This window comes from Microtus pennsylvanicus, chromosome 4 (genome assembly GCF_037038515.1).
Source record: "Microtus pennsylvanicus isolate mMicPen1 chromosome 4, mMicPen1.hap1, whole genome shotgun sequence".
Classification (NCBI taxonomy): domain Eukaryota; kingdom Metazoa; phylum Chordata; class Mammalia; order Rodentia; family Cricetidae; genus Microtus; species Microtus pennsylvanicus.
In genome coordinates, this window is record NC_134582.1 from 13,243,960 (window position 1) to 13,255,534 (window position 11,575).

At 42.6% G+C, this 11,575-nt stretch overlaps 1 protein-coding gene, 1 long non-coding RNA gene and 1 other non-coding gene across 3 annotated transcripts in view; 2 read left to right on the forward strand and 1 right to left on the reverse strand.

Moving 5' to 3' along the window:
- The window catches only part of Me2 (malic enzyme 2), a 42,585-nt gene extending 37,169 nt beyond the window's left edge, over positions 1–5,416 (forward strand). The window contains exons 14-16 of the mRNA XM_075968330.1: positions 1,093–1,163; positions 1,931–2,029; positions 4,609–5,416. Of these exons, the coding sequence (XP_075824445.1) occupies positions 1,093–1,163; positions 1,931–2,029; positions 4,609–4,776 (338 nt within the window). The 3' untranslated portion in view covers positions 4,777–5,416. The remainder of the gene's footprint in view (positions 1–1,092; positions 1,164–1,930; positions 2,030–4,608) is intronic.
- Positions 5,417–8,783: 3,367 nt separating this feature from the next.
- LOC142847592 (uncharacterized) lies at positions 8,784–11,472 on the reverse strand. Its single transcript, XR_012910254.1, has 3 exons — positions 10,997–11,472; positions 10,644–10,722; positions 8,784–8,904 (listed from the first exon to the last, which is right to left on the reverse strand). It is a non-coding gene; the product is annotated as an uncharacterized LOC142847592 (long non-coding RNA).
- LOC142849154 (U6 spliceosomal RNA) lies at positions 9,799–9,905 on the forward strand. Its single transcript, XR_012910550.1, has one exon. It is a non-coding gene; the product is annotated as a U6 spliceosomal RNA (small nuclear RNA).
- Positions 11,473–11,575: the final 103 nt, after the last annotated feature.

An 11,575-nucleotide genomic window follows, 5' to 3' on the forward strand; every position in this document is an offset into this window, starting at 1 on the left:
ACAGACCCTGGGCCAAAGCTGGAAGCCAGGAGATGCAGTGCTGTTTTCAAACCGAGCCCAGAGGAGTGGAAATAGGTAAACATATATATTTTCAACAACAACAAAAAATGTATTTCCCAAAAGTTGTTTCTCAGAACAACTGGGGGAAAATCTGTCCTGCTCGAAGAAAGAGTAACAAAAGACTAGGAAAGGGGGTTTTGTAAATGGACTCAAACACAGTCCTTAAATGATGGGGTGGAGAATCAGCTGAGCTAAGAGGGCTGCTGCGAAGATTTGTGCAGAAAATAAATGGGATGCTAGAATACAAGATCAGACAACTAAACAAGAGGTCCAAGGAGAAATAATGTTAATTACTAAAGATCACAGTAACGGGACAAACAGAACGGTAAACGTGGGGAAAGGGAAATTTATACCAAGAGGAAGTAGCCCCAGTATGACATGAACGCGGCCGGTACTGAGCAACACTTATAAAATCAGTGTAGACCAGACCCAGAGAGAGAAGCCTGGAAATAGGAGGGGGCAGGATGCTTGTGTTTGGTCGGGAGGAATCGCGGCTCTCTGAAAGCCTGTTTTTAAAGCTCAGGAATAGTGAGGTGATGAGCTGAAGGAGCTAGCAGCGGCTGCTCCTGTCGGGCCGAGGTGGCCTGGGCCTGCCTTGTCGTTTGCTGCCTTCCTTAAAGGTTAGAGAGTGTACAGTTTTGTGTGACATTGGTGTTTCTTCTGGGCTTCTCTGCCCAGTCCCCCGCCCTCCTCCCCCGTGTGTCTGTGTTTCCCTGCCTCTCTTTTGCTTGCTCTCATTTTTTGGCACTAGGATTTGAGGTGGGCCCTGACTCAAACCTGGAAGTATTTGCTATGTTGATAAAGGGTAAAAAAAAGAAATTGAGAAGGCCATTTAATTCTAAGGTGATTTTGTTAACGAATAAGAAGTAGACATTAACAAAGATCATTTACTTTCGTTTTAGTTTGGTTTTGCTTTCTCTTGGACTGTTTCGGTCGGAGTTTATTACTGTTTATTTTTCTCAGTTTAGGAATTGAATCCTTCGTAACTTGAAAAGTGACCTTATTAAATCAACTATGTAATGTATATTCTAGGTGTGGCTTTAGCTGTTATCCTCTGTCAGACCCGGCACATCAGTGACAGTGTTTTCTTGGAAGCTGCAAAGGTAATGTTTAAATATTGCTGATGTATAAAGTATGGGTTATAGAGGTGAATGAATCTTAGAACCAGAGTGGATTAAATATCCTTATGAATGAAAAGGAAGTTAGCAATCCATTGCTTTTTATTTTTCTGCTTTTGTATTATGTTTACTTGTTAAAATCATAACTGTTCAAATGTCTGATCATAAGCTGTGAATCAGCTCATGTTTATAATACTCGTGCCTGTGTCTCACGTGGTCTGGCGTCTGAAGGTGATGCTGTGACAGCAGAGACAAACTGTAACTCCTCCACATTCGAGTGGGGATTCTGAAGACCTCGCGTTAATGCTCCTGCTGATGTCTTCCTAGCCGTTACTGCGTGCAGCTCTGTGTGCAGAAGCAGAGTATACCAGGAAGTCTTTAGATCTGGTTATTTATTGGTTGCTTAGTGGTGAACAGAGTTGTTTCAGTTCTGTTGTGTTTGAATGGGGCTTTTTGACTTTAATTTTTAAGACAGGCTCTCACTGTGTAGTCCTGGCTAGCCTAGAACTCACAGTGTAGACAAGGCTGGTCTCTAACTCACAGGTCACTTGCTTCTGCCTCTGGGTGCTGAGATTAGTGTGTCCCACCATGCACAGCTGTGAAGAGAGGTTTTAATTTCTACATTGGTTTAGTGTAATCTTGCAAGAAATAAAAATTCTATTTGTCTATAATATTTTGGTTTTCCAATGTTTTTTTTCATTTTACTAGATTCTTCTGTTTAAACAAAAATATGATACTGGTTTTTCTTTCAGGCACTGACAAGTCAGTTGACGGATGCAGAGTTAGCCCAAGGGAGGCTCTACCCATCACTTGCTAACATCCAGGAAGTTTCTGTTAACATCGCTATTAAAGTAAGTCATCTGTCCATCTTACATAAACTCTAATGACATTTTCTTGTCCAAGTCATACAAGTGCATAAGTTCCTAATATTTAGAAGGAAATTTTATGTGATCCATGTTCTGATGTTTTTGTTTAAGAAGAGGTATTGTAGCCTCATCTGCTATATCCAGTATGACAGTGAAGGAGACCGCTATGAGTTACTGTAAGACTGAGCCCAGGCTGGTTGCACCCCTGGGAAGGACAGGAATCTGCTGCCACTTCAGAGGTTGGCTTTCCTTTTTAAGAGAAAAAAAATCAGGAAAATATGCATGGTTTTGTAGCCACAGGAGCCTGCAAACCCTGACCATCTCCTCATAGCCCAGTGGCCAGAGAGTTCTGTATCAGGTCTGGGCTATTGCGTGTTCCCCAGTTTGCCACCAGTAGCCCCTGCATCCGTGCATGACCAGTTGGGGCTCTTATCTAAAGGCTGACTTTTAGTCATTTTGTCAGCAGGATGTGTGGGTGCCACTGTGAACTCCTCTGCCCGGGCCTTGTAGCTCAGGGTAAAGCATAAGCTTACATTCCCTTTGGCAGCACCCCGCACGCTGTTCCCTGCACTCTAGAAACCGTCCCGCTTTCCCTTAAGGTTCTAGCTGCCCGTTTGTTACCTGTGCTCTGAGACAGCATCCCACCTTCCCTTCAAGAGTTTTGTCCCGGGCTGGAGAGATGGCTCAGTGGTTAAGAGCACTGACTGCTCTTCCAGAGGTTCTGAGTTCAATTCCCAGCAACCACATGGTGGCTCACAGCCATCTATAATGAGACCTGGCGTCCCCTTCTGGCTTGCGGGCACACATGGAAGGAATGCTGTACACATAATAAATAAATAAATATTTAAAAAGAAAAAAAGAGTTTTGTCCCCTGTTGATGGGAGTTTTTCTTTTTCTTTTCTTTCTTTCTTTCTTTCTTTTTTTAAGTTACTTTTATGGGTATGGGTGTATTGTCTACGTGCCACTGTGTCTGGCACTCATTGGTAAGCCCCTCTGTACCACATGATCGTGGTGCCCAAGAAGGCCAGAAGAGGGTATCAGATCTCCTAGAACTGAAATTATGGGCAGTCACGAGTCACCATATGGGTGCTGGGAACTGAAGCCCCCATAATTGGCAAGAGCATCAAGTGTTCCTAACTACTGAACCCCAGAATTTCTTTGTTGTCTTATATTGTTATCTCAGTGGATGGGCCTTTATTCAACTATTGTTAGGATTTTTTTTTTTTTGCACAGTTTTACATTTTAATCAAAAGTGAGCATTTTTGTCCCTTTAAGGGACCGGCATTAAGAATACAAAATAGAAGTTTATTGTTTACAAGGAACCGGCTTATTGCACTGGACAGCATGTCTCGAATGGGAAAACGCTTGTTGACAGAGTCCAGGCCGTAGGACCAGGCTGTGGTCATACGAGGCTTTATAGATTTGAGGTGGAACCCAGGATTTGCATTTCCAAGTTCACCTGCGATGCTGATGCTCCCGGTCTGAAGACTGTGATTAGCATTGGCCCTGTGTATTCCATCAATATCTCGTGTGGTGTAGGAAGGAGGAACTGTCCAGAACCAAGAACAAGAAGCTAAAGCAGGGTGACTTGCATACACAAAGATTGGCAGAAAACCATGGTGGGGGTCAGGATTCTCTCTGAAGGCAGCAGACAGCTACTGAAGGTGGAGTCAGCCTCACATACTTGAGGACAGTGGCTGATAAAGCTGTGCTTCTGGGTGTGTCTGCTTCTTTGTCACTTTAGTTCTTGTTTGGCACTTAATGTATTTAAGGTTGTGATTGCTCTTTGAGGCCATTCTGATTAGGAGGTAGAGTCACCTAAACAATACAGCCTTTCAGCAGGGCTATGGTGACTGGAATATCACCTGCCTGAAGATTAGCCACCTAGACTTCTTTTCGCTTGTTGAATTTAAAGAAATACTCATAATTCTTTTCTACATCAAGAAAGGTGACCAGAGGGCTGGAGAGATGATGGCTCAGTGGTTAAGAGCGCTGGCTACTCTTCCAGAGGTCCTGAGTTCAATTCCCAACAACCACATGGTGGCTCACATGTAATGAGATCTGTCGCCCTCTTTGGCCTGCAGGCATACATGGAGGTAGAATGTTGTATACATAATAAATAAATCTTTTTTTTTTGAAAAGTGACCAGAACATCTGAGTTATCTTGAGATGACAGATAATTTTTTTAATATTTATTTATTTATTTATTATGTATACAATATTCTGTCTGTGTATATGCCTGAAGGCCAGAAGAGGGCACCAGATCCCATTACAGATGGTTGTGAGCCACCATGTGGTTGCTGGGAATTGAACTCAGGACCTTTGGAAGAGCAGTCAGTGCTCTTAACCTCTGAGCCATCTCTCCAGTCCAATGACAGATAATATATCTTTCAAACTTTACATAGTTTTAAAATAATTTGAAACAAATCAAAGTAATATTATTTTATATTTTGGAAAAAGAAAAGTGCCATTTTTCTGTATTTGTATCTGTGTGTTCTAATGCTATTTATTTCTCTGATAGGTTAACATTCAGACCCTAAGCGGTAATGCTGTTTATTTTCCAGGTTGCAGAATACCTGTATGCTAACAAAATGGCTTTCCGATACCCAGAGCCTGAGGACAAGGCCAAGTACGTTAAAGAAAGAATATGGCGGAGTGATTATGTTTCCCTGCTCCCGGACGTGTACGATTGGCCGGAGTCTTCACTGAAGCCTCCTCAGATATCCGAATAGAAACTGCCCCATTAAGACATTCCGTGCTTCAGAGAACCACTATTTTTAGACAAAAAGATAATCTTCTCAGAGTTGCAGTGTCGCCTGTGCTTTATTCCTCCACACCACTTGCTTGGCATCTCTTTCTGTGAATCTCTCTCCTTGGGGACAGACGTGTTGACTGTACTGCTAATGCCCACCAGTGCCCACAGTCCAGTACTGAGACCGCGTCGGTCCTGACGGTTGTCGCCACTGTGCCCTTGTTGGAGCTGGCTACGGTCATCTTGCTGTTACATGAATGTATCCTCCACCTCCACTCAGCTCTTCCAGGGCTGTGGATCTGGGTACAGAGTATTGAGAAGAAGCCAAAATTTACCTAATTCCAAAGAAAACTTGTCAGTACTTAGAACTGTTCTTTTATATATTTTTACTTTTATTTTACTTTACATTTTACTTTCGTGCTCTGAAATCCATTTGTAGTATACAGATCTGGGGAAATAAGAAGAAATCTCCCCAATTTCCTGGAACTCAATCAGGGCTAACTAACATTATAGATGAGTGGGAGGAGCCAGTGCTGCCTTTAGACAAGCTGAAGAGTCACTTGCAACACTGTACAAAAATAAATACTACTTATTTAATAAAAGTAATACTTTACATTTAATTGTTTCAGTTACATTATCTTATTGATCAAACAGAAACCTAGGTTTGTTGATGCTGAAAACAGTTTCATTGTCTTCACGTCTAGTTGAGGGAGTGTCACCGACTAGCAGCTTATGACTCATGTCATGTGATCTGGAAATCGTATCTGAAGGACTTGACTACATACAACCTATACCTTTTTTTCTTTCTGCCATATTCTTTGCAGTCATTTGGGATTCTCCTGTGACTCATTCCTTTGAGTATTGGTAGTGACATCTTTCTCTGCTGAGAAACTCAGTGGATATAAATAAAGTAGAATTAGACCAGGAAATGCCTTTTGTTTTCTCGAGGCAGGGTCTCATTGTGTAACCCTGGCTGTTCTAGAACTAACTCTGTAGACCAGGCTGGCCTAGAACTCACAGAGATCCACCTGCAGAGTGCTAGGATTAAAGGTGTGCACCACTCCACCTGGCAGAAAATACCACTTTTATCCCAGGAAGATAGCAAACGCTATGTAAAGACGTTGGTGTTCACAGGTCACATCGGGGATGCTGAAGGACCTCTCTGAAGTATTCTGAGAAGTAGCAGTGTGGCAGTGATGTTTGCCTGTCTACATGCTTTGAGGAACAACGCTTGTTTTTGTTATGAGACTGTAGCAAGGTGGCCTGGAACTCACTGGTGTGTAACTGGCTTGCTTCCAAGTGCTGAGATCATGGTTACAAACCACCATGCCCTGCTCAGGACCAGAGCTTAAGGATGCTCACCCTGGAATGGTAGGAGCACAGAGCAGTTCATAGTTAACATATCACAGGACATACTGTATGTGCTCTGTCGGTGAAAAGGATCTTTACAGCTTCCCGCTTAAAGAAATTGATTTAAAATTCTGATACCAAGACTGCTTAGTGTATACCAGACCTTGGGGGTCAGTTCACAGGACCACCCCAAAAAGAAGCAGACTTGAAACGGCTTTGTCATTTTAAGTATGGATAGATATGGTGGCTAATTTAACATATGAGTAGTCAGAAATATGCTTAGCAAAATATGTCATAGTTTGATGCCTTTGAAGATGAAAGCTTATACAACCCTGGATCCAGCACTGAGGCAGGAGGACCTCAAGTTCAAAGCCAGACTGGACGGCATAGTATCTATCATCCCGTCTGCAAAAATGAGCCCACAAAGTGAAGGCAAGATGGTTCCGTGGTTGTTAAGGCCTTTGTCCCAAGCCTTGACATTTAAATTTAGTTCCTTGCCTCAGCTCTCACCTTCCAGGCTCCAGCAGTCCTAACCTCACGCATGCTAAGCAAATGCTTTGCCACCCAGCTACAGCGCCAGTCTTTGGCTGCTGTCTTGGCGCCCCCAATCCAGGCCCTCACACCCATCCCACGCTCAGAGATCCTTCCCCTGCTAATTAAAGGCCAAATTTAAATTTTTATAATCCCATATGCATGCCTACAGGTAATTTCTTCTGGCTTTTCTATTTGTTTTGGCGGGGGAGGGGGGGCACAGGAAAATGGTTAAGTCCGAGTGACAGCAGGTGCAGAAAGAACGCCAAGGACTGCCAGCCTTGCTCCAGGGGCACATTTGTTTACATTTGGCCTCGTCGTTCCTTCTCTCCTCCTCTGTCGCTCTGTACACAGAAAGGTTATTTTCTGAATGACTGAGAGTGGTTTGCAGGCACGATGTTGGATATCCATAGCGGCCTCCGCGCTCCCTGCACCCTCTGCCTGGAGCTCTTGAGTTCACAGCATCTGCACCTCCTTCGGTTTTCGCCCACGACACTTCACAAAGACTTTCTCTGACTCACCCTCTAATAACTGCAGCTGAGACTCCCCAGCACCCCCTCGCTAATTTTCTCCGCTATCTGATACGGTGATAATACTTATTTCATGTCTTTGTCTCTCCCCTCCTGAGTAAGAATGCTATGAAAACCGGGCTTTTTTTTCTCTCATGTTTTCAAAAAACACCCGAATTTCTCCCACAGCACTCGCCGGGCAGTCTCCTGACCTCTGGTGTGTGTGTATTTCCCTTCACCCCCGAGCAAGCGATGGTGCGGCCCTCAGGATCTCAGTTTCAATTCTTTCACTGTCTATGTGGAGACTTGGGTGTGGCAACCACGAGAATGCTTTCATCATGTCGGATTATGAGCCACAAGCGCTACACTTTGAAATCATGTTCCCTTTGAACTTGGAAGGTGCGCTGCCTTTGGACTCTCTCAGCCAACAACTTAACAGCAACACACAGCGTATGGATGGCAGGCCCTCTCCTGAGAGTCGAGGACCAGCTCTTTCTTCTAGAGGGCAACATCAGTTCATGGCCTCCCAGTGGTCTTGCAGAACAAAACTGTATTTCCACCTAATGTGCTTTCTTATTGAAACCTGTCTTCTCTATCTGTCTCCTTCACGTTGGATCACATCTCCATCATGTTTTGAAGGCTCTCACAGCCTTGCTGGCTCCCTTCCCACTTTGAACAAACATTTCTCCTAATATGTTACTTGCATGTTTAATTTTATCTTGTGTGTTTCTTGGAAGGCCAAGGCTAGCACAGGAGATGATTCTGGAAATGTGTTTGCAGATAAGAAATACTAAAATGATGGAAACTATTGATGGGACAATTAGAATTTCTGCATTCTGAATACATACCATTTTCCCCCAGATTTACTGTCCCAACATCAGCTTATACCTTGAAATAACCTCGGCCAGTCTGCAAACATGCTCTTAATTAGGCCCTTAAAATTTAATGACAATACCAAAAAAACTGTAGATGAGAAGGCTCAGCTACCCTCTACTTCATTATGACGAGGAGTTAATGAAAATAAGTCTTAAACAATTATCATATGTAAACACTCAATAAGCAAATATTCTATTACAAGCAGACTTATATTACTTGTCTGCCTTGGTTTTACAGGGTTGTCATAGCAAAATACCAGAGATGAATGATTAAACGATAGCAATTTGTTTTCTCATAGTTTAAAGGCTGAAGCTAAACCATCTTGGTTGGTTTCTGGTGAGGGTCTTCTTCCCGGCTTGTACAGTAGCTCCCCTATCCTTAGAAGACAATCCAAGGCCCAAAGGGGATGCTGGACATTGTCAGAAGTTAGATGGAGGAGCTGAGCTCTGTGTTCTTTCCGTTAGAAGCCTGGAGAGTTCCCATAATCTGTTAGGAGCCTCGACTCAGGCCAAACAGAGAGTTATGGCTTTAATTCGAGCAGATGAGGGAGGGTGACTTGATCAGGGGAGGGGGAGGGAAATGGGAGGCGGTGGCGGGGAGGAGGCAGAAATCCTTAATAAATAAATAAAATAATAATAATAATAAAAGAAAAGAATTTAAGAACCCATCAGTATGAAGCAGAACTGGAGATTTTATTAGATACTTTAATACAGTGTGGGTATGATAGTGTACACCTTTAATCTCAAAACTCAGAAGGCATAGGTAGGTAGATCTCTGTGAATTCTCGGCCAGCTTGATCTACATAGCACATTCCAGAACAGCCAGGGTTATATAGAAAAATCCTGTCTCAAAAAGAAAGAAAGGAAGGAAAAGAAGGGAGGAAGGGAGAGGGAGGGGGAGGGTGGAGAGGGAGAAAGAGAGAATTTTAATGCAGGTTCTAAGCATGAGATGAGGGCTAAGAGAAAGAACTGATCAGAAAGAGCGTATTTCATACTTAAATGTCAAGTGGGCTCAAGGGAGAGCTGCCATTGCTGTGTTAGTGTTAGATGTGTGTTCCATTTTGGTGGCTTTCAGGTTACATCTTAAAGAGGTTATTAAGAGGAGCTAGAGAGATGGCTCAGCAGTTAAGATCACTGGCTGTCATTTCAGAAGAGCTGGGTTCAGTTCCCAGGACCTACATGGTAGCTCAGAGCTCTCTGTAACTCCAGTTGCAGAGGATCTGATGCCCCCTTCTAGCCATCAAGGCACTGCATGTAAGTGGTACACAGGCATTCATGCAAATAAAACACCCATACCTAGTGCAGGAGAATTGTCTATATTCTGTCAATTATGTTTTAAATAAACCCTGATTGGCCAGTAGCCAGGCAGGAAGTATAGGCGGGACAACCAGACAGGAAGTAGAGGCGAGGAAATGAGAACAGGAATATTCTGGGAAGAAGGAAGCTTCCTTCCCAGTCCTGTCCAGACACTGAAGAAGCAGGATGTGACCTGCCCCACTGAAAAAGGTACTGAACCATGTGGCTAACATAGATAAGAATAATGGGTTAATATAAGTTATAAGAGCTAATACGAAGCCTGAGCTAATGGGCCAATCAGTTTATAACTTATGTAGACCTATGTGTGATTTTCTTTGGGGGCTTACTGGCTGTGGGAACTGGTCAGGACATAAACCCCAACAAGCAGGTCCTCATGTTACATATACCCATGAGATAAATTTTTTTAAAAAGTTATTAAGCATGCTCACTTTGGCAGCACATATACTAAAACTGGAACAATACAGAGAAGACTAGCATGGTTCCTGCATAAGAATGATATGCAAATTCATGAAGTATTTAATATTTTTATACCCATAAGAGACCTGGTCCTTTCTAAAGAGAAACAGAAGAGGAGGGAGTTGGACATACAAAATGAAAGAAAGGTAAAAAACCAAATGGTAAATGTAGATTAATAAAAACAGGTTAAGTTATAAGAGTTATAAACCAAGGCTAAGACTGAGCTTTCATAATTAAGTCTCTGTATCAGTACTTGAGAGTTGGCAGCCCAAGGGAAAATCCGACTCAACCCTCTCAATTCACTCCTCTTCTGTTTTAAATATCATATTCTGTAGGTCTCCGAAGTGTTTAAAGGCCACCTATCTAGTTAAAATATATCTCTGTTTGATCTTGAAAAGACACCTAAATTAGACTGTTATGATGACTAACTACTAACCTGTCTTTATTATCCTAAATAGCTTTCAAGAACTAGAAATTCACATTACATTTTAAAATGAGCTGCATAGGCACCATACCTTAAACACATACATATATGTGTGTGTGTGTATCAACAAAAATAACCTTAAATTTATACCAATATACTGAAATCCATACCAATGCAAAATATTTGAGTCTAGTGGTTGTTCAAAAGTAATCAACCCTTTTATCGCATCATTTCTGTACTATGTCCCTCCCCCTTTGCCCTTCAGAAAGAAATCCCTGACTCTTATCTCCTTTGTTGAGCTTTTTTTCCTGACCATGACCAACAATCAGCCCCCAGAAATAATGATAAGCATCCATAATGCACTGAAGGTCCAAAAATCACCTACCCCCCCTCTTGGGAATGTGGGCCTCATGTTCTGTAGATTGCTTCCTGTTGTCTGGGGGTGGCAGCATCTTCAGGGGACCCTGAGAAAATTGTGATAATGGTCAAATCCTGGGAGAGCTAGCTATATCTTTTGTTGTTTGTTCTCTGTGTAAGTGCAGGGCCTATCTGGAGGCTTGGGTGGAGTCGTACATAAGGCTGGACCATCTCAGCTCGCCACTTGGAAGTTGTTAAGGATCCAGATTTTTTTTTTTTTTTTTTTTTTTTTTTTTTTGGTTTTTCGAGACAGGGTTTCTCTGTGGCTTTGGAGCCTGTCCTGGAACTAGCTCTTATAGACCAGGCTGGTCTCGAACTCACGGATCCAGAATTTTGAGGAAACTGCAAGAGAGGCATCCTGAGAGGCTGGGTCACTGGGCCACTTGTCTTCGTTGGCGTCTGGTCCTTTTGTTCTGAAAACACAAACTTTTAAAGGTAATGTATATATATGTGTGTTATATATGTTATATATATATATATGTTAATGCAGATATATCTGCATTAACACAAATACGGTATGTGCGTTAAAGGCAACCTACATATCTGCAATAACACAAATATAGTATTGTGGCGTGTACAAGTCTGCTAAAGATTTTCTATTTTGTTTGATCCAGTAAAAGGTATCTGCCAACTTTAATTTAACCATTTTACTTTACATGAAAAAAAAATAATTTATAATCCAATTTGTTCCATGGAAACATACCCCACCACCAAAAAAAAAAAAAATCAGGAGAAACATTGTTGTCTGGGAAAACAGGGCGTGAAAATCAAACCAAACGCGGAAGAGTGAACGTTTTCCCTTCGGGGTCAGCAGCTCCAGCCGGCACGCGTCGCAGTCGCATCCACCGCTTTAGAGACTTGGAAGGTGGGGACCCGCCGACCCTCCGCAGGCTCCGCAGC